At 38.5% G+C, this 21,401-nt stretch overlaps 1 protein-coding gene across 2 annotated transcripts in view; it reads right to left on the bottom strand.

Annotated features, from left to right (window-relative positions):
• Positions 1 to 21,401, bottom strand: part of LOC308706131 (putative E3 ubiquitin-protein ligase HERC1) — a 67,576-nt gene that overhangs the window by 44,057 nt on the left and 2,118 nt on the right. Inside the window, exons 2-22 of one of the 2 annotated variants that reach the window (XM_081391512.1) lie at positions 16,889 to 17,855; positions 15,496 to 15,591; positions 15,162 to 15,347; positions 14,296 to 14,607; positions 13,930 to 14,026; positions 13,487 to 13,630; positions 11,917 to 12,044; positions 11,663 to 11,807; positions 10,570 to 10,741; positions 10,061 to 10,195; positions 8,270 to 8,435; positions 6,937 to 7,062; positions 6,501 to 6,722; positions 5,305 to 5,457; positions 4,119 to 4,251; positions 3,510 to 3,701; positions 3,118 to 3,330; positions 2,839 to 3,012; positions 2,499 to 2,610; positions 1,993 to 2,119; positions 1,051 to 1,222 (exon numbers count right to left, since the gene is read on the bottom strand). In XM_081391512.1, coding sequence (XP_081247638.1) covers positions 1,051 to 1,222; positions 1,993 to 2,119; positions 2,499 to 2,610; positions 2,839 to 3,012; positions 3,118 to 3,330; positions 3,510 to 3,701; positions 4,119 to 4,251; positions 5,305 to 5,457; positions 6,501 to 6,722; positions 6,937 to 7,062; positions 8,270 to 8,435; positions 10,061 to 10,195; positions 10,570 to 10,741; positions 11,663 to 11,807; positions 11,917 to 12,044; positions 13,487 to 13,630; positions 13,930 to 14,026; positions 14,296 to 14,607; positions 15,162 to 15,347; positions 15,496 to 15,591; positions 16,889 to 17,821 — 4,138 coding nt within the window. In that variant the 5' untranslated portion in view covers positions 17,822 to 17,855. The remainder of the gene's footprint in view (positions 1 to 1,050; positions 1,223 to 1,992; positions 2,120 to 2,498; positions 2,611 to 2,838; positions 3,013 to 3,117; positions 3,331 to 3,509; positions 3,702 to 4,118; positions 4,252 to 5,304; positions 5,458 to 6,500; positions 6,723 to 6,936; positions 7,063 to 8,269; positions 8,436 to 10,060; positions 10,196 to 10,569; positions 10,742 to 11,662; positions 11,808 to 11,916; positions 12,045 to 13,486; positions 13,631 to 13,929; positions 14,027 to 14,295; positions 14,608 to 15,161; positions 15,348 to 15,495; positions 15,592 to 16,888; positions 17,856 to 21,401) is intronic. The other variant, XM_081391513.1, reaches the window with a different exon arrangement.

Below are 21,401 nucleotides of genomic sequence, written 5' to 3'. Positions count from 1 at the left end.
AGCTAATAATAATGCTGTAAATTATGTTCAGTTTCTTGCATATGCCAATCGTTTGGCTTCACAAGACCTCAGTGTCCAATAAAAGCTACGGGTATTAACTCTTTGACAGGTATTAGCGTTTTTTTTTCTAAGTTGCCATATTTTGTTGTATAAATATCTGAACATGCAATATATCAAAAGAAAGAACAGACCCTCTGCTTTTCTGGCTTAATGCATTTTTTTTAATCAACACTTGAATGTAGGTTTCATAAAAAAGCAATATTTGAGCAAAAAGCTGAGAAAAAATAGTTTTTGTCAAAGGCTACATCCAGATCGGATTCAGAACGATGATCAAAAAAAAAATATATATATATAAACATATATACCTGAAATTTCCGTCAATGGTGGGGAAAGAGTTCATTTTGTTTTGCCTGTATTTTTTTTTTCCTTACTCTCAAAGTGACAGTAGCCATTGACTTGCATGATATGAATCACCAAGGACCACGGTTTTAGCTAAAAATCATATTTACATTTCTACTGAAGAAAAAAAGACACCTACATCTTGGATGGCCTGAGGGTGAGTAAATGAACAGCAAATTTTCATTTTTGGGTGAACTATCCCTTTAATTCAATGTGTTACTTGCTGTTTGTTAGCAAGTTTACATGCAATTATTGAGTGAAAATTGTTTCAAAATAAATTCTGTGACAATTAGTTTCAGTGTAATGACAACACAACCTTAAATGTTAAATATAAAATGAAAGAAACAAAAGAAAATAGGTCTCAAGATGTGAAAAACTAAGCAAACTAAAAACCATCCAAATATCCTGTGTGAATGTTCCCCTAGTCATTATAGTCAATACTTATCTTCACTTGTATATAATAAAAAAAAAACTATATATTATTATTACTAAATTGATTTTAGGCATTTAATCCCAGAACAAAGGCCAAAAGTAGGAGTGCACCACAACACTGAGATTGTAGAACAGGCCTTTTTCTGAGACAAAGAAGAGCCTTTGGTATTTGGTCGAACAGAAGCACAGAGGGAAGAGCACAGAAAGCAGCGAGTTTACCCGGCAGGTACATACTGCTGATGCTGGGCGTCTCCTCCTCTAGGGGATCTTCCTGGTTGTGTTCAGCTGCATGGGGCGTCTGGCTGCTGGGATCTGTGTCTCTTCCTGTCTGATCTCCTGAGCTCCCTGCCTCCTGCCTCTCCTCACTGGGGCTCTGGGAGCCCAATGAAGCCTGGAAAGGACCAAGCACAAGGAGGAACAGTGATAATATTGGTTAATGTTATTTTGTTCCTGGTTGTATGAATTTGTTTTATAGGTAGGGGAAATTATCACATTACAAGTTTGTGACAAAAAAACAAGTTTCTAAAGAATAAGTGCATTAAATATAAATATAAATATAAAAGACAAATATATGCACTAATGTTCAAAAGATTTTTATGCTAAACCAAGACTGCATTTATTTGATTAAAATATGTTAAAACAGTAATATTCTGAAATATTATTACCATTTAAAATAACTGTTTTCTATTTTAATATATTTTGAAATGCAATTTTTTTCCTGTCATGAAAAGGTGAATATTCAGCATCATTACTCCAGTCTTCAGTGTCACATGATCCTTCAGAAATCATTCTAATATGCTGATATGCTGCTCAAGAAACATTTCTTATTATCAATGTTGAAAAGAGTTCAACTTTACTGATAATTGTAATCAGTTTAATGTGTCCTTGCTAATGAAATTTCTTTAAAAGAAACAAAAACAAAAAGGGATGTCTGGGATTTAAGATATAAATTAAACTGGGAAACAATTTGGATATGTATATAAAACAAAAGACATGTTATAACAAAAAATGAAGAAGAAATATTAATAATTTTGCACTATTTCTAAGTCAATAGTGAAATATAATTTGTGACATTAATCATGTGATATTTCATTTCATGTTAATTTTAACTGAGACATTTAATATATATAAATGAAATGTGATTTTTTTAATGTGCTTTACCTGTTTGGTGGTAGTCGTTGTTTGGACGCTGCTTGTGTTTCCGATGCTCTCTTTATAGGACAGCAGAGTGCTGCGGATTTTATACACCACTTGATATATTTCAGTCAGCACCTCACAAGGCTCATATCTGCAGTCAAACACACACACATTAATGGACTGTTTAAATTATTGGTTCATCCCTGCTGTTGTCCAAACACTGAGGAAGGTTTATCTGGATTCATGACTGTCAATTCATATTTACCAAACTCTCACTCTCACAAACGAGTCATTATGGCTAAGGCATTTATCATGTGAGATTGCACACAGCACAGAGAGAGACAGGGACTGACACTTTAATATTCACATAAAGAGCCATTCTTTAAATAGAGCATATATTCATTAAATCTGGGTCAACTAATTACAGAGTTCATTACACTATAGCATAAGTGAGACGTGGGGAGGTAAAGGTGTAAAAAAGAGATCTAGGTAAAGAGAGAGATAGAGGGCGAGGTGTGGATCTCACTCACTTATCCTGCCAGTAGGCTTCATGAAGGCCAGCGTGTTTCAGCAGAGCGGCCAAACTACAGCGACACGCCATCTCTAACAGAGAGTCTCCCACTGATCCACTACTGTCCCAGTCTATAGAAAAACACACACGTCAAGGTCAATATGTGGACATGCACATGATGACAGAGCTTAATGTAACTTGAAATTACTGGCTTTTATTGGTCAATTGCAGCATTCTGCAGTCAGGGCAAATGCCACAAGTGGTGCAGAAACGTAAAAAAGGCAGTAAATGAATATCTTGCAATGTTTTTTACCTTCTATTCATATTCTATAAACCTCAAAAAATCCTGCCTCTTTTACCTCGATTCGCTGCGAACTCCTTCATTTTCCTCCAGAGGGCGCTGGCTGGTTCTCGCGGGGAGCCGAGGGCGAGTTCCACTAGCGTTGTGTTCTCTTCTGACAGGCACAACTCAGCTATTCTCACATCCCCACAACCCACGAACACGGCCTCCGTCAGCCAACCCATTGCCCAGTCTACAGGAACATAGATGAGTATTTATTTATTTATCTATATTTATGCATGTGTCTATGCCTTACAATACAAACAAGGGCTGCTGCCCCCTGGTGGAAGGTCATTACCCAGCTGCTCAAAGTCAATCTCCAGCCCGTTTCTCAAGAGTGGGTTACACAGCCAGAACTCTGCCGTCTTCTCCTGGATGGAAGGGGGCTGGCCCTGCAACATACCTCCCAGGCAACGGCCAATGGCAAGAGCTACAGACCTCTCCAGGTCAAGAAGCCATGCCCAGTCATCTGATTCTGGTGGCAGAATTGCCTCAGAGGTTTCTGATGCTTCTGTAACAGGAAGGAAGGGTGTGTAATTAGCAGTAATGTGCGCATCTCAGAAAATTTCTTCACAGTGTATCAATATGATGATCTGTCATTTGTTATTGAATATGTTCTTTTTGAATCGTTTGAATGCCAAACAATTCATTAAGGTATCTGAAATGTTTTCAGAGAATGACGGTGCTTACCCTGTGAGGTTCCTTCCAGCTCCATGTTCTCCAGGTGTGAAGTGTTGGGCAGGTAACAGTTGAGCTCGTTGAGATGTTCAAGCAGAGAGAGCAGGTGAGGGAGGAGGGGTTTGACAACAGCCAATGGCAGCAGGAGCAGAGAGTACATCACCTGACACAGGAGACTGCCCGCCACCGAACCAAACAGCACAGCTACAGAGAAACAGACAAACAGCTCAATACACTGGGGATGGATGGATGGATGGATGGATGGATGGATGGATGGATGGATGGATGGATGGATGGATGGATGGATGGATGGATGGATGGATGGATGGATGGATGGATGGATGGATGGATGGATGGATGGATGGATGGATGGATGGATGGATGGATGGATGGATGGATGGATGGATGGATGGATGGATGGATGGATGGATGGATGGATGGATGGATGGATGGATGGATGGATGGATGGATGGATGGATGGATGGGTAAACCCCGGTTAAATAAAAACATGGTTAGTTTTTCCCCCCTGCTGTACTGAACCGTAATTTTTGTGTACCATTACACCCCTAATGGATGGATGGTTCGATGGACGAATGGATGGTATGTAATGTGTGTTCTTACTGTGTAGTTTCTTGATGACGTGTTTGTCCAGTGTGCTCTCCTCTAGCAGAATGGTGGATCTCCTGAAGGTCTCGGCAGCGTATGGCAGCAGCAGGCACAGGTGCTTATGTAGCAGCACTACGCTGCTGTCATCCTACACAACACACAAGCAAAACAAAAACAAAATTCTTTAAATAGGCTCTTTATGCAGGCTGCCTCCAATTCAGGGTTCTGGAAAAAGAAATAAAGGGGACATATCATGAAAATCTGACTTTTTCCGTGTTTAAGTGCTATAATTGGGTCCCCGGTGCATCTTCCAACCCAGAAAATGTGAAAAATGACAACACAGTAACTTTTTGGTAAGCCTTTCTTTGCAAGCATGTCAAAAAAATAAGCCGATCAGATTTCGCTCCGGGATTTCGGAAGGGGATCTTCTTATAAAATTACCGCCCCTTAATCTGCAAGTTTCCACCCACGGACACCACAATTTGGTTTCGCAACAGTATAACCAGTTCTAACGCAATGGCAAAAGTTTGAGCAAAGCATGCAAACTATTCTGTCATTGACTCCACAGACGAGCACAGAACACTATTTAGAGTCCCAGACTCAGATGAGACAAGAGAAAAAAAGGGACAAGAGGAATTTCAACGGAAATCCCCCAGAAACAGACGAATCAATGTAACTCCACAACAACTACATAAATGTATTCACTAACCATTTAGAAACGTCCAGGTGAAGTCTAAAAGTTGCAACCTCTTCCTGAGTCTCTCCGAAAGGTTGCACTCCGCAACTGGTTATTTCTGAGTTTTTGGATGAGTGAGATTATTCGCGTGTTTTGTCATTGTATCCGAAGCTTGTGTAAAGGATCGGCCGTCTTCTGAACGGGGGTGGGGAGCAGCAGCTCATTTGCATTTAAAAGGACACAAAAACGCCGCGTTTTTGCTTGCACCCAAAAAGGGGCAACTTTGACAAGCTATAATAAATAATCTGGGGGGCATTTTGAATTGAAATTTTACAAACACATTCTGGGGACACCATAGATTTATATAACATTTTGTGAAAGGGGGCATAATATGTCACCTTTAACTAAAAAGGCTCACACAACAGAATTTTTTTTCTTAAAACTACAATCCGTAACCACTGCAACTGGCAGCCTGAGGGAGGGAGGTATGATATGGAGCAGGTTTTCACAGTAAATGTGTTGTACCTCAGTGCCTGTGTGAATGTAGCAGTGGGCCAGCAGGTGTCTGTGAAGGGCTGACAGCAGGTGGTGGAAGTGTGATGGAGCCTCCGTCTGTTTCTGGGACTGACTGGACCGCTGTTTATCACTGTTCTTTTCCAGCTCACCAAACGCACGCTCCTGTGTGTACAACAGAGTTAATGGAAAGGAGAACATGTTATAATTGCTAAAAGTTTCCTCATAATATATTAAACCACAATTTTTAATTTCATATATATCCCAAAACACCTGAGTTGATTGTCCATTTACTACACAGGTGTTAAAGGCAGCCAGAGAGGAGTGTAAATTAATCAAATTAAATTATTATTATAATACACTACTGCTCAAAAGTTTTATTCTGCTAGGATGCATTCAATCGATCAAAAGTGACAGTGAAACCATTTATAATGTCACAAAAGTTTTCTAGTTCCAATACATTTTTGAACTTTCATTTCATCAAAGAATCCTAAAAATCATATGACTGTTTCCATTTTCAACCTTGATAATAAGAAAAAACGTTTCTTGCGCACTAAATCAGCATATTAGAATGATTTCTGAAGGATCATGTGACACTGAAGACTGTAGTAATGATGCTGAAAATTCAGCTTTGCATCACAAGAATACATTACATATTCAAATATATCAAAATAGAAAACAGTCATTTTAAATGGTAATAATATTTCACAATATTACTGTTTTCACTTTATTATTTTTTTATCTCAAATAAATGCAGTCTTGGTGAACGACTTCTTTCAAAAACATTTGTTTTAAAATCCTACCGACTCCAAACTTTTGAACTGTAGTATATATTATAAATTATTAAATTAAATATATATTATCAATTATATTTTTCTCTATATTAATTATTATTTATATATATAAAAATAATGATAATCAGCTAAATTATAGGATAAAAAAGTGGTTTTCCAAAAGTCAAATTGTTCTAATGTAGATTGTTCAACTGAATGTCAGTTTTTAAAGCATATTTCCTCTCCTAAACCAGTACAGGAAAAACTTCATCATGAAGAATCATGAAGTCCATTTCCAAAATATCTTTGGGAAAGAGGGAGTGTTGCAAATTAATATGCTTACTTAATGCTTTTTTTTATTCTTTAAATTAAATTAAAACTAAACCCAGGCTTGGAAAAAGAAAGAATCTTTTGTGTCTGTCAATCTGAACTGACCGTATAGAACCCGATGCTGAGCAGTAAGGTCTTCAGGAGGACCTCGGCCAGGTGAAGGTGGTCTGGAGCTTCTGAACTTGAGCTAACACTTCCTGTGGGGCGGTCAGGGGTGGGCGGCAGTGCCAGACCTGCACTCAGCTCCCCAGGCGAGCTGTACCCCAGCAGGGACGCCACATGACTCTGTTCCTGCAGGCTGTTCAGCACCATATCCAGCTGTAGGCGCTGTAGAACGGGAAACAGTAATATCACTGAGTAATTAGCAAACATTTACTACAATACTTACATGATACGGTAAAAACAACTGGAGCGCAATGGAACGGCACGGGTTGAGAGACATAGTTTTAACTTGAGTTATGTTCATTTGAGGGCTTTTCTCAGCAAATGTGGATATATGCGTGTAACAGCCAAAACTTTGATAGTGTTTGTGTATGAGTACCTGTCCTTTAGAAAGGCTTTCCCAGCTCTCCGGGCCCTGAGGTAACAGAGAGTGCAGCAGCTCGGTTCTCTCCCTGAGAGGAGGCAGCAACAGAGACGCTCCGATGGACAGCGTGCTCATTACAGCCTAAACACACACACACACACACACACAAACAACAATTAATTACCATGGTGAAGGGAATGACTCATATACTGGCATTCTGACAGATGACTCAGCCAAAGCAGTTACACTGAACTCTTGAAGGTTGTGAAAAGTCATGTCCTCTGCAAACTCCCTCGAAGAGAAAACAGAGGCACCGATTCCATCATCTTAGTGTTTTTAACATGTGGGCAGAACTCCAGCAGCATATGTGAGCATTCTGATTGGCTGAAGTTGTTTACTGTTGTGTAAGCCAGAAAATATAGCTTGTACTGTTGGGAGTGTGTGTTTTAAAAAAACATGAACATAAAATATGTCTTTTGAGATTCAGCATTAAAAAAATTCTAGATGAAAACAACCATATTTTAATATAATAAAAAAAATAAGTTTACTTGAAGCAGATAAGTTTGTTTAAAAGTATAATAATTTGAAAATATATAATTTAATATGTGCAGTAAAAGAGTCTAGACTAGACTAGATTTTACAATGACTACAACTTCCATTTCTATTAGTATTTTAGCACCAATTTCCACAGAAGATAAAGTTTGTTCTCTTGATCACAAGGTATGGGAATGCTCTTTATTCACAATCTTTCTATCATGCATAAATGTGGATGAAAACATTGCTACTGACAACTAACATATGCCTTGCTAAGTAATATTTTCCAAAGAGCACAATAAATCACACAAAGAAATAGATATTCAACATCTATTCAGCACTTTCTGTGAGCTTTACTAATTTCTTATAATATGAATTTAATTACAGCCGTACAATACTGTTCAAAAGTTTGGGGCCGGTATATTTTTTAATGTTTTAATTCTCTATTTAAAGTCTCTTTTGCTCACTAAGGCTGCAATTATTTGATTAAAAATACAGCAAATGTAATATTGTGAAACATTATTAAAATTTAAAATAACTCTTTCCCATTTTAAAATACATATTAATATAATAATATTTCTGTGATGGCACATCTGAATGTGGGATTCTTTGATGAATAGAAAGGTCACAGAAACTGCAGTTATTTGAAATTGTATTTTTTACAGTCACTTTTAATCAGTTTAATGTTTCCTTGCTGAATAAAAGTGTTCATTTCTTTAAAAATCCCGAACCTTTGAACAGTAGTCTTCATCAAATGGATTACTGAATATATACGTGAATTATAAATATAAAAGCTCAGTGTTTGATGGCAGACCTGTTGTATGGAGTCTGGTACATTAGAGTCAATGAGTCTGAAGAGCAGGTTCCTGAGGGGCCGACCCTGAGCACCAAGCACTGTGGCCCCTGTTCCCCCTGCGTGGGCCAGCGACAGGTGTATGGACAACAGTTTCATACACAACAACACAAACTGGTGATGTTCCCTGGGAAAGAAACCGAGAGGGAGAGAGAGGGACAAGTTTAAAGATGAGAAGTCTAAAGTGACCTTTACCGAGTGCCAGGCCATATGCTGCTCTGACCCCATCCCTGTGGGTATGAAGATGGGCATGGGCTTGTGCCAGTTACCCCTGTGGCTGTGTGTGTGTCACATTCCTGTTATATGAATGTCTTCCAGCAGCTGACGTTGACACAGATAAACCAGATTTCTTGCTTGCCCATGCAAAACTCTCTGCCACAATGCTAAGGTGTGTTAGGTGGATGATAAGGCATTGCTATGCAGTTGTTTTGGGAGGTTGCTATGTAGTGAAAAATCAAAAACACATGCAGAAACTAAGAGGCTAGAGTTAAAGCGTTCATATGGATCAGAATGAGCAATAGCAACCATGATGCTTACCTTTGCAAGCGCCACTACAAAAATAAAGATGCCTAAAGCAGCATATAAAGTGATAGGGTATTCTGGGAGCTTCCACATAATGGGATCATTAAGACATTTGACACACTCTCTCTCTCGTTCTTTAGAGATACTGCTGCAGAAATAAATGTTCTGACCTCAAGGTCAACATAAATCACTTACCATCTTGTGGCCTCAGCAGGGAAATATCAGCGATATTATATAATCTGTATGACAGCTCTTATGTAATCTTAAATCTTGCAGTCTACAGCTGTAGACTACTGACATCTGACATTGCAAATGTCAATTCATCAGACTGGAATGGTTTAAACATCCATCCATCAATCCATATCAGGGTTATTATTATAACTGAAACTAAAACTAAAACCATTTAAAAAAAATCATTACTTGAAATAAAATAAACGGTAACTGAAATAAAATATATAAAAATAAAAATAAACATTTTGATGTACCACAAAAACTAAAACTGAAACAATACAACAAAACTAAACTGAAATTTAAATGAAAATGGAAAATATAAACTTTAAGTCTAATTTGAAATATGAATAAAAACTATAATAGTATCTCAATGATACTAAAATAACACTGATCCATATATCTTCATTCATTTTATAAAGTAGCATAAAATGCACTTTTAAACATAAAATAAAAAAAAATTCAACAAACTAAAAATCTAAAAAAACTAAATAATTTAAAAAAGTAAAATCTGTTAATTAAAATTTTTACAATTATTATTAAAATAAAAATAAACTGATTAATGAAGAAATACATTTAAATAAATAAATAAATAAAACAAATAAATAAATTTGTTATTAATGCCTTAATGCTTTCTTTTTGTTGTTTATTTTCCACAAATAAATCAAATGTGAATTTAAGCACGCGTGTTGCTTCCAAGCGTTTCTCGTCAAATGACAGGTGTCTCAGGTCACCCGCCACTGTGCAAAAAGACCCCTGAATGGTAGCTGGTTATAATTTCACACCATCCATCTATCCATCTATCCACCAATCTATCTATCTATAAGATTTGTTGCATATTTTATGTTTCTAAAACAGCAATATCTGATATTCCGTGTCTCTATATACATTATACAGTCCATATTATTGTTTAATGGTTATTGGTTCAAATCACAATTCATAGGACATCATTTGTAAATCTATGTGGTTTGGTGCTGGTCCAAGTGTGTTTACTGTATTTACCTCTTAGAGGGGAAAGGTGCAGGAGGTGTGTCTCCACTGATACTATCGCAGTAGCGCTCCAGGAAACTGCGCAGGTATGTAAACGTGCTCTCCTCAAGATCCACACAAAATGGCCTGTGCCAAGCCACCAGCTGCCTGCCACACACACAAGACACAGATAATTCACATTCAGTCGTGCCAGAAAAACAATGTTAAGTGAACATATTTGAATAATGGAAAATGGAAATGCGATTGCATTAATGCATTAGTGGTGAAACTCACTCCAGATGGAGCGATACGGGTTTTGATTTGCATGACGAATATGAGAATGTTGTCGTTTCCTGTGGGCTCAAACTCATTTCAGGACAAACTGCTTTTGGTTTGGGTTTAGATGAGGAAGTGAGGGCTTTTTATTTCCATTATCCACAGACAATGAGACACATAAATAATGAAATACTGTACATGCATTGTGGAAGCCCCTTCATATCACTCATCACAAGTACTGAATAGGTATTTGTCTCTCTCCTCACCTGTCTGTAGGAACTGCTGTCCAGGCCAGGCTGTGGGACGTGCCTGCAGTGATCTGCTGTATTGAAACCCCCTCTAGACCAATCACCTTCTTGGGTTTGGTGACAGGCGTTGAGGTGTGGCCCTGCCCACACTGGCCCATGGCATTGTTGCCCCAAGCAAACACTTCGTTTTCTGTAACAAAAAACAATCAAGTTGCATAAGCATTTTCGCGAATCTGAGAATTTAATTTAAGTGAATAACGACTTAGATTTAGTCTTTTCCTCACTTAGGTATCATAAGGTTTCAAAAGATTTGGAATGTAGTGCATACGTTGTATGGACTTTTATAGAGTTCGTTTTGAGGCTTGAAAACATTATTTGCCATTTATTGTGTTTATCGAAAACTAGTAACTAGTACGGCTCTTCAAAACCCTCTTTTTGTGTCCCACAAATAAATCAAAGGTTTGGAAAAACATGAGTATTGTAATTGTCAACTATTAAAAATTGTTTTCTGCAATTAAAATAAAGGTAAAAAAAAAGTAAGATACAAATATTAGATTTTTTTTTTTATTTATTAAACAAAATGTAGAAAATTCAAAAAAAAATTAAACAAAATGTAGCCTTTGCAACTAACATAAATAAGTTTAAATTGAAGTAAAGCTATAAGCTATATAGAAATAGCTAAAAAATATAATAAAAATGACAAAGGCACATAATAAAATATTAAAACAAACTAAAATTAAAATAATAAAAAATGTTATTTATATATATATATATATATATATATATATATGTGTGTGTGTGTGTGTGTGTGTGTGTAATAAAGTTCATTCAAGAAATTTATAAATATAATAAATAAATAAATAAATAAATAATAAAATATCATTGATCTACAAATAATTTCTATAAAATAAATTACTCATTAAATCATTTAATTTAATTATAAATACTGTTAACAACACAAAACTCTGTAGCCTTACTTTAGAAAAAAAATGTTTTGTCTAATAATATTGCAGGCAACAAAATTTGCCTAGTGGAGCAGAAATAACATATAACAGGTGTTTTTTTATCTTATTTAGTCCTATTTTTTCATTTGTTTCTCCATCTCTCTCACCGTGAGACAGAGCGAGACAGTGGCTGTCTCCACATGAAATGTCGATGACTTTAGTGATGCTGAGTTCCTCTATCAACCGAGGTCTGAGAGAGGTGGTCTCAGACGAGCCGCAGCCGAGACACGAGCCGCAGCCCCACGCAAACACCTGCATCGCACACAGGAGAGCATAGAGACACAAGAATTTATAAGGGTGGATATAACTGTACGTGTTTACTCAGTTCGAGTCTGTGGGATAAATGAGTGGTTGTATATACCTGGCCAGCAGATGTCAAAGCCAGTGATGACTGACTCCCAGCACACACTTTTCTGATAATAAAGCCATGCAGGGCTTCTATCACTTTAGGCCTGTATACACGGTTTGTGTCCCCATGTCCCAGTTTACCTGTAACAAACACACCATTCACACACGCACAGAAAGAAATCCCTCTGACATGGACGACAGTAATTTAAGGTGAGTCAAATTCAGAGGCCGTGCCAGTACTTGCATCAACAACTGTCTCTATATTTCGCCTTTATTTCAAACATGTTTAAGCTTGTCTGTGGATATTATGTCTGATAGTGCTGCACAGCAGAATTTTTCTTGCTCTACTTATGAAAAGTAAGCGTCACTATGTCCTGCTCACTCTGGAGGGCAGAAGACAGAAGAATGTGTGGGTGCACATTGATTTTGATCCAGAATGTTACCCGGACAACTGCTGTAAACTGTGTATAGCTGTTAAAATTGCTGTGGTAAATAAAACTTGAGTCAAATATTCCCTCTTTGCATGCCATTCAATTAAAATTGTTCAATTCATGTGGGGAAAAAAAGAACACAAAAATCTATTATCACAGATATTCCTTGGGTGAACAGGAGCAATTGAATTTTGAAATGATGGATGGATGGATGGATGGATGGATGGATGGATGGATGGATGGATGGATGGATGGATGGATGGATGGATGGATGGATGGATGGATGGATGGATGGATGGATGGATGGATGGATGGATGGATGGATGGATGGATGGATGGATGGATGGATGGATGGATGGATGGATGGATGGATGGATGGATGGATGGATGGATGGATGGATGGATGGATGGATGGATGGATGGATGGATGGATGGATGGATGGATGGATAATTAAATAATTAATTCATTCATTCATATTTTGAATAAATTTGTATCTATATATGTTAAGCTAAAAATGTTACTTTGCCTGATGCCTGTGAAGACCTAAATATTTGTAGAATATCAGTGTGAATATCTGTAAAAATACAAAAAAAAAAAAAAAAAAAATCAAAGAAAGAAAGAAAAAGAAAGAAAGAACTACGATTTAAAAAATGGTTGAATACCAGTCTCTCTCTATTTGAAATCCCAGGCAAAACATTTTTAAAATAAAATGACTTCAGTCTTCATGAAGATTTGAGGATTTTAAATCACTAAATAGCAAATTGACTTATTAAGAGAGTCTGTACACGTTACTAACAGCCTTGAAAAAGGTGCTTTGCTAAAGGATGACTATCTCACATTTGTCTGGTAATGTCTCTAAGACTTCACTTCAGCGACATGATGGAAAATGTTCATGAGAAATTAAATTATGACTGAAAAATTTAAATGCTACAGAAGCATATTATATGGCCACTTCATCACAGGCTTTCACTGTCATTTGTTTCCAGTTATTTTAGCTGTACAAAACAACACATTATGCTACTTGATATTGCAAACTGGCATTTCTTATATTATTTTAATGTACTTACATAATTATAAGCCTAATCAGAAGTCTCGCACATTCACAGAAAAGAAAAAACACATTGCAAAATAAGGTGGTTATGAAATATTACCATTGTCCCCTCCTCCAAAGGACCAGACAATTCGGCCATCTTGAGCCACAGCGATAGTGTGAGAGCTGCCACAGGCCACTTGCCCGACCCCACTGATGTCCTTGACCAGAGTGGGCACGTTACGACTGTGACTGTCGCTGTGACCTACAAGACAGACAGACAGAGTAAAAATAAGACAGAGACAGACAGGCAGAACTTCTGACACAACAGCTTGACTCAGTCTTGTCGACTGCCTGACCAATTATTTCTCTGAGGATTAAAAAAACAACAACCTCTGTGCACAGCAGTCTTTCAAACCATTAAAACCACCTCACAGAAATCAATAGTGAATTGTATTTCACTGACAACACTACATCTGAGAACATATACTCAGGTCTCAAGTGTGAGCGTGTGTGTGTGTGTGTTCAGTGATGTTGAGGGTCTGTAAGAATAGAGTGATGTACCGAGTCGACCGAAGTCGCCTTCCCCCCAGGTGTACAGCTCTCCGTCATTAGTCACCGCAGCACTGTGTCTGTATCCAGCAGACACACACACCACCACCTGCAATACACACACAGGAAACACACACACTTTTACAAATGCAATGATAACTAGTTTCTTACATTTTCTGAAGAAATATTAGTGGTTGCCAGGGTGTTTATATGCAGTTTCGGGTCATGTGGTAGCTATGGAATTGTAAGTAATTACCAGAGTATTCGGGGAGTTGCTTACTCGTCCAAGTCAAAAGAGCCCAAGCAAATACTCTGGATAAGACACGATTGAAAAAAAAAAGCTAGATTCTGCATGTAGAAGACATTATTTCCTCTCACCTTTCCTAAAAGAGGGCCCTGTATAATCTTAGGGTATTTCTGCGTGGCGCTGTTCCCGTGGCCCAGTTTGCCGTAATCTCCGTCTCCCCAGCTGAACACCTCTCCCTCTGCCGTGACGGCTAGCGTGTGTCCGTCTGATCCCTTGGACGATGACACCTTCCTCATGGTGCGAGGCGGTTCCAGAACCAGCTTCTTAGGCATAGACTGGTTATTAGAGTCTCCCAATCCCAGACGCCCATAACTACCCTTCCCACAAGCCTTCACTGCACCATCAGCAGATACAGAGAATGTGCAGTACTGGCCAGCCTCAATCTGCAGGTGGAAAAACAAGAGCACCATTTAGAGCTGAGTGAATTGAATCAATTGTGATCAAGGATGTCTAAACTGTATTAGTGAAAAGGCACAGTATATTAAGATGCGACTGCTGTTTTCTAAATCGTATTTCTCAATAATAATGAAAAGACATGTCTGTATTAAAAAAGCAGAGACTGCTGGGCCAGAGAATGCTGCTCCAGATTAGATAACAGAACTTTCCAAAACACATATTCTGTTAGAGATATCTGCCATCCATAAAATCTGACAAAAATGCTTATAAAGCTCATATTAGACTGCAAAACTGTTAATCGAATATAAATGAGCTAACAGCCCAGACAGTGCCTTTACCAACAAAACAACTGGCTGTTTTAATTAAAAGCTATTTTGCACAGCCGTCAAATTGAGCGTTGGGATCTCTCTCATAAAATGTTTCTCCGAGTGGTCTTTCTTTTCCTTCTCATGCTGTCTCTGTTGGAACTAATGTAAGCTTCATGACAGCTTCCAGTTATTTGGGTTTTCATCACACTTGAGTAACACAAACCCACACACACCATTTGTGCATCGCTGAAGCCCTGAGCCAGTTTGGGCTGTAAAATCTTCTCCAGCGTTCCCTCGGCGAGCTGATGGCTGCTGTTGCTACCCCACACGTACACCATGACGGCGTCGTTCTCCGAGCCGGAGGAAGAGGAAGAGCCCGTGTTACATGAGCACAAGCAGTTAGAGGCCAGGGTGCAGATCTAAAACACACACACACAGATTAAAGATTTATTTATGAGAATAAAGACTCATAGAGGCCAAAGTCTCTCCAACTTGGCATAAGAAATCTTAACAGCCTAATATAAACACCCTATATGAACACTTATAGATTTATTCGCACAAACACACCTCTTCAAAAAGGCAAAGAGCAACATGCGAGAGGCTACAGAGTCCGTCAGCATCTTTCTTCAGCACCTGAGTATTGACGGATTCACCGCGAAAAGCCTGTAAGAACAAACAACAAATGAAATGCTGCAGTGGATCGTTCAAAAAATAAAAGGTACTGTAGAACCAAAAAAAAAACCTGATAACATACTCTATTTTTTAACTCTGACAAAATAAAATGCTGCCTTATTGCTTGAAGTCAAAATGAAACAGAAGTTGTGACAGATCTTTTCTTCCATATTATGACATGCATAAGAGTGAAATAAAAATGGGCGAGGACTTCTATCAATTGGCTATTGATTGAATGGAGGCTGAATGCCAGCTTGCAGTCGATAGCAAGAAACGGTTGGTTAAAGCGGAATAAATGTTTGGAAGTACAACATATATCACCAAAGAGAAGTCTGTCACTTCACAGGAAGATCAAATTAACAGCATGTATTTATGTTGTCAAATTTTGCATTAAGATTATCATTTAAAGGATTTGAAGGCTAGATGAAACCGAATTAGCAACCCATGTTCCACTTCTAGCAACCCACTTAATTGATTAAAATAAAATATGAATTGAGAAAACAACATGTAGAGTAGGACTTCTGAAGTAAAAAGTGGCCTAAATGCTAAGGTTTGCTAAAACACAACATCTAAATAATCGATTGGCTATTGGTTAGAGTTATCCAGTGGCCAAGCAACCTAGGTGACATTATCATGAAAAGAAAATTGGTTCATTATGTTTTGACTGAAGTTTACGAAGATAGTCTCAAGTCTCGATACTGGCACCAATGTGCTTAACCTGCTAGATTTTCACAGAAAAAATCTACTTTGTACTATGGAGTAGGGGAATCTATAAACAAACAGTTGCTTCAATATGGGGAACAAATTCTGCTGAACTTCAAGCACAAAAGCCTTGAAGTAGACATATTTCCCATTAATTAAGACATAAATAAATAAGAGCATGGCAGGTCTGGTGTGGCTCGTGCGGCTTTCAGTGCTGGGAAGTCGGCCAAGAGCTCCCAGTCAAATGAAAGCCGCAATCTTATTTAGAGCAAGGAAAAACGTTTGAGCCATTCCTGCCCTCCATGAGAGGAATACAGAATAATGGTATACTACTCTATGGTGCTAATGTATTAGAAGTACAGTAACAATTAGCAACAATGATTTCGTTTAAGTGCCGAGGGAGGGATGAACAAATGGAGGAAGGTGTTAGCCTAGCCTCAGTTCTGTAACTCTATACTCTCTCTGTGTGCAAAAGAGGCACAGCTTTCTATACTAGTGCCCATTACCCATTAGTATTACTGTGTATATTACTTCACTTATGCTATTAGCATGACCGCTAGGTCAACCGCATGGTGTAGGAACACACCGTGTGCTGGCGCATTTGTTGCAGTGTTTGATGGATCAGCTCATAGCCCACTCCAACTGTTTCAGAGGTGCTGGAAGAAGCAGAGGCGGCCAACGCCACCTCCACCCACTCCAGAAGGAAGCGCAAGGACCCTCTTTGTAAGGCTAGCGAGAGAAGGAGCTCCAGGGCTAGCCTGCGACCCGCCCGATCCGCCCCGGACCCGCTGACAGCCGTCTTCTTCAGGAAGTCTCCAACTTGCGCAAGACAGTCGAGCCCCACTGTTGGGATCTTGTTCTCGTTGGCCAAGGAAAGAGGAGGCAGGGCGGCCAGGACTGAAGACGCAGTGGCCAATACCTCATTGCACAAAGCGACATCAGGTGGGTTCTCAAGACGCCCCCGCTGCCAACTCTGCCTCAGTAGAGCAAAAAGGAGACTCAACCCAGTCCGGACACCCATTTCAATAAGAACGTCCGTGCCCGACTTTGAACGGGAACTGCCTGTTGGCCAAGGCTCAGACACTGACTCCAGAGTGCCCCCTTCTGCACTGGAGGATGAGGGCTGTGGGGGGAGCGGCGCTCGGAATCGGTCATGATACTTGCTATGGAGGGCGTAGAACACCCTCTGGAGGATCACCAGCCTGTGGTGGAGGGATAGGGCAAAGGGGGTCCTTGCCAGCATGCGGTGGGCCAGGCATCGTTGACTGTGTAGCAGCGCGGATAGATATTCCTCCTTCTCCTCCTCAGCACTGGATTCGTACTGGAAGTCAGGCAAGCGTGGACCCATTAGGTCCTGCACCGGCTGGGCCAAGCCCACAACCTCCTTGTTGTAGAGCAGTTTTGCATAGAGAGCAGACGCTCCGTGCCGTGTGGCTGTCTGAACGCTGTCCTCCGCTGCCCAGGAGCTGTTCAGGTGCTCCTGCCACTTGAGCATCACGTGTGTCTGAGAAGGCACCATCACTGTACATTATTCACACACAAGAGGCACATAGCTGGAAAAGAGAAAGAAAAAACAAAAGTAAGAGACATTTAAAAATAGTGTACAACAAAGAGTTTTAATTAGGATTTTTTTATTATTTCCAAGAACTGGGGATTGGAACACATGCATTTCGATTCCGTTTAACAATTCCTGTGTTCACATTTTACTGTGATTTTAATGTAAACAATAAAAGTAATTTAAATAAATTCCAGGGCCTAATAGATTTGAATAAATTCTAATAAATAATCTAATTAATACATTTAAATAAATAATCTAATCAGAGTTTGTGTCTGAACTAGCATTTCCATCCATAATGGAAACCAGGACATAGGCTAACCTACCACTGTAGGCATTTGAGGGGCATCTCATCCATAATATTCAGATTATTAGTCAACCAATATGTGTAATACAATGGTTGCTTTCTAAATTATAATATTTGGCCTCCCACAATCTAGAGCATGTGGTTATATCCTTGTCAGAAACAGACTACAAACCGCTCTTCCCCAAAAAAAGATGTACATGTCTTTCCTCTAGAGCCTCTCTGAAGGAAATTTCTTGACAGACTGCACTTGTTTTCCTGTCTGGATGTAAGAAATGTACGAGATAGCATATGTAGAAGGGAATCAAGGTCATTTTCCTGAGGCACGATTTGATAGAACATGAGGAACACATCAGCTTACTTGCCGAAGACAACAATAGTCATGCATTACAGATTAGCCTAATTAGCAAATCACTGACCCCTACCCCCCACCATATTTGTGACTCAATCAGAAGGTTTAGACTTCACCCTAATGTGTAAAACTGATTACAGACTCCAGCGGCTGTAAGTAGCCAACGAATAACCTAATGAGAGGTGACGTCAACATGAAAACAGCCTGAAAGCACCCGGGTTTCTCCTCTCTGGGTCTCTTTCCAAACTGAGAGACAGTTAGCATTCATTTGAAGATAACAATGAATGTATCCACTTAAAAACTAGTATGTGATGTATTAGCTCAAACTATACCTGTAAACTCAAGATAAGATGGAGGCATTTTTTTATTCCAGCATTCACTTTTTATTGCTATCCTTTTAATTTTACGTCAGGAACGTACAAAAACGTACAAATAAATCACGTTGTATTAGGCGAACCTTGGTGAGCAAGCATGTGAGACTTCTTTTAAAAACATTTAAAAAAATCTCACTGATGCCATACTTTTGAACAGCAGCCTGACTATACATTATCGTTTACTTACCACACACTATATTAACTTGCACAACTTTACCAAAGCTGTGAAGAGGGATTACTTGCGTTTTTGAGAGTAAAAAGAGGAAATGAGGAAACTCCAGCGGTTAGGATGAGAGACGTACTCATGATATTTTATTTCTCAGAAAACAATCATATGAATATGAAACCTCAGGAGCTCTTCAATCAGTATTGACTGACATGATTAATCCAACACTTGGACGGAAGTATGACTCAGATTTAAAATGAAAATACAGGTCTATAAAAACCTGAATGAACCAGACACCATTAGCCTGGGAATTGAGCAACCTGGACGTCTGCCTCCATCTCTGCTTGAAAACTCTCACGTCAATGAACCCAGTGACCTTCTTGTCACTTTGAGCAAGTTACCACCACTGCCCGCTGGTTACTGTCCATGAGCAACATGACCCAGCACTTCCACTTCTGCCCACGGTCTTACAGCCCAGAATGTATTACACCTGGCAACCTCTACAGTTACACGATGTATAAAAATAAAAAGGATGCTTCTCAAAGCTGCTTCACAGTTATGTGGGAGATGGTGTGGGACCGAGTGTCACATTCCCCAGGAACTCTGACTAATCCTGCAAAAATCATGACAACAACAAGTCCTTAATGTGGCGGACTATGTAAAGAGATGCTGAGCTTATACTCTGAGGTGTTTACCACTGACATATTGACGCGGGTACAATGCTATGGGTGTAAATATAGACAATCTTAGGTTACACGTTACTATTAATAATGAGAAAGAGGTAGTTAAGCACCCAAATAGTAATTTTAGATCATGTTTAAAAATAGAGGCAGAGAACATGCAGTTTTAAACCAGTGTTGATCTGATAGCTCATGGGTGTGCTTTTCAAATTAAAAATGGAGGACAAAATAACTGTTGGGTCATTCCTGCGATGACATTCAGAATCATGTTCACATGTCTACATGTGTTGGATATATTAAATCATATTGGTTAGTTTTCTTACACTTTTCCATGCTTAGGCTATTTGATGAAAGCAGTAAAAACAGTAATAATGTGAAATATTATTACAATTTAAAATACCCGTTTTCTTTTTAATGTATTTTAAAATGTAATTTATTCATGTGATGCAAAGCTGAATTTTCAGTATCATTACTCCAGTCTTCAGTGTCACATGATATTTCAGAAATAATTCAAATATGCTGATTTTCTGCTCAAGAAACATGTATTATTATTATCAATGTTAAAAACAGTTGTGATGCTAAAAACTCATTTGGAAATGTGATGAATTACTTTGGTTTGAGAAATATAAAAACATCTTCTGATCTTTCTTTGGGAATATCGTTTTAATTGGCAATCAATCTACAGGCTTTTCTGTGTCCTCAATATCACTCTCCATCCTGTTAGTGTTTTGTAAAAGCCAGTTCCTTAATAACATTATCTTCCAGGAAGTGACATCATTTTAGTGGGAAAACAACAGCTCAAACATTACTAGTATGCACCAGCAATGGATTTTATGATTTTATGAGATAGCCTACATTTTACATTTAGCAGACGCTGTTATCCAAAGCGACTTTTTGTGTAACTTCAATTCTGTTCAATAAAATTACAGAAATCATTATGATATTATAAAAGAAACTCAAAAGATGGTTAAAAATATCCACATTAAATATTAACATTGACACCCTCATGCAAGCCAAAAATTGTAATCCCTCACTAATTTTACCATCTTGTAAATTTCTTTTGTCTTTGTGTAAATAATCACATCTGACCAGAGCCTAAATATGAAAGTCTGTGACACCTTTTTATGAAAATGCTCTCTTAAAAGGACAGTTCACCCAAAAATGTTGTCAACATTTACTCACCCTCAAGTTGTTCCAAACCTGTATGAGTTTCTTTCTTCTGCTGACCACAAAAGAAAATATTTTGAAGAATGCCGGCCTGGTTACCAATCAGTCTGTAACCAAAACTAGTTGATGGGTCTCATCGACCTCCATATGAAAAAATATATACTATGGAAGTCAATGGGGCCCATCAACTGTTTGGTTACAGACATTCTTCGAAATATCTTCTTTTGTATTCAGCAGAAGAAAGAAATTCATACAGGTTTGGAACAACTTGAGGGTGAATAATGATGACAGAATTTTCATTTTTGGGTGAACTATCCCTTTAAAAGACAACACAAGCGTATTAATTTTTAATGTTAGATTTCAAAAGAATGCTGCATAACAGAAATGACCCAGTACAAATGTGTATAATCATAAATATCAATCTGGTGTCTCATTTGACTTAATGGAAATAATTCATGAAATGTTTTCAGGTATTTCTTGGAATCCCAGATCCAAATTAGC

The sequence above is a fragment of the Scardinius erythrophthalmus genome (genome assembly GCF_964197995.2).
Source record: "Scardinius erythrophthalmus genome assembly, chromosome: 17".
Lineage (NCBI taxonomy): Eukaryota > Metazoa > Chordata > Actinopteri > Cypriniformes > Leuciscidae > Scardinius > Scardinius erythrophthalmus.
Note: the sequence above shows the minus strand (reverse complement) of the source record. Positions and strands in the feature narration are given on the sequence as shown.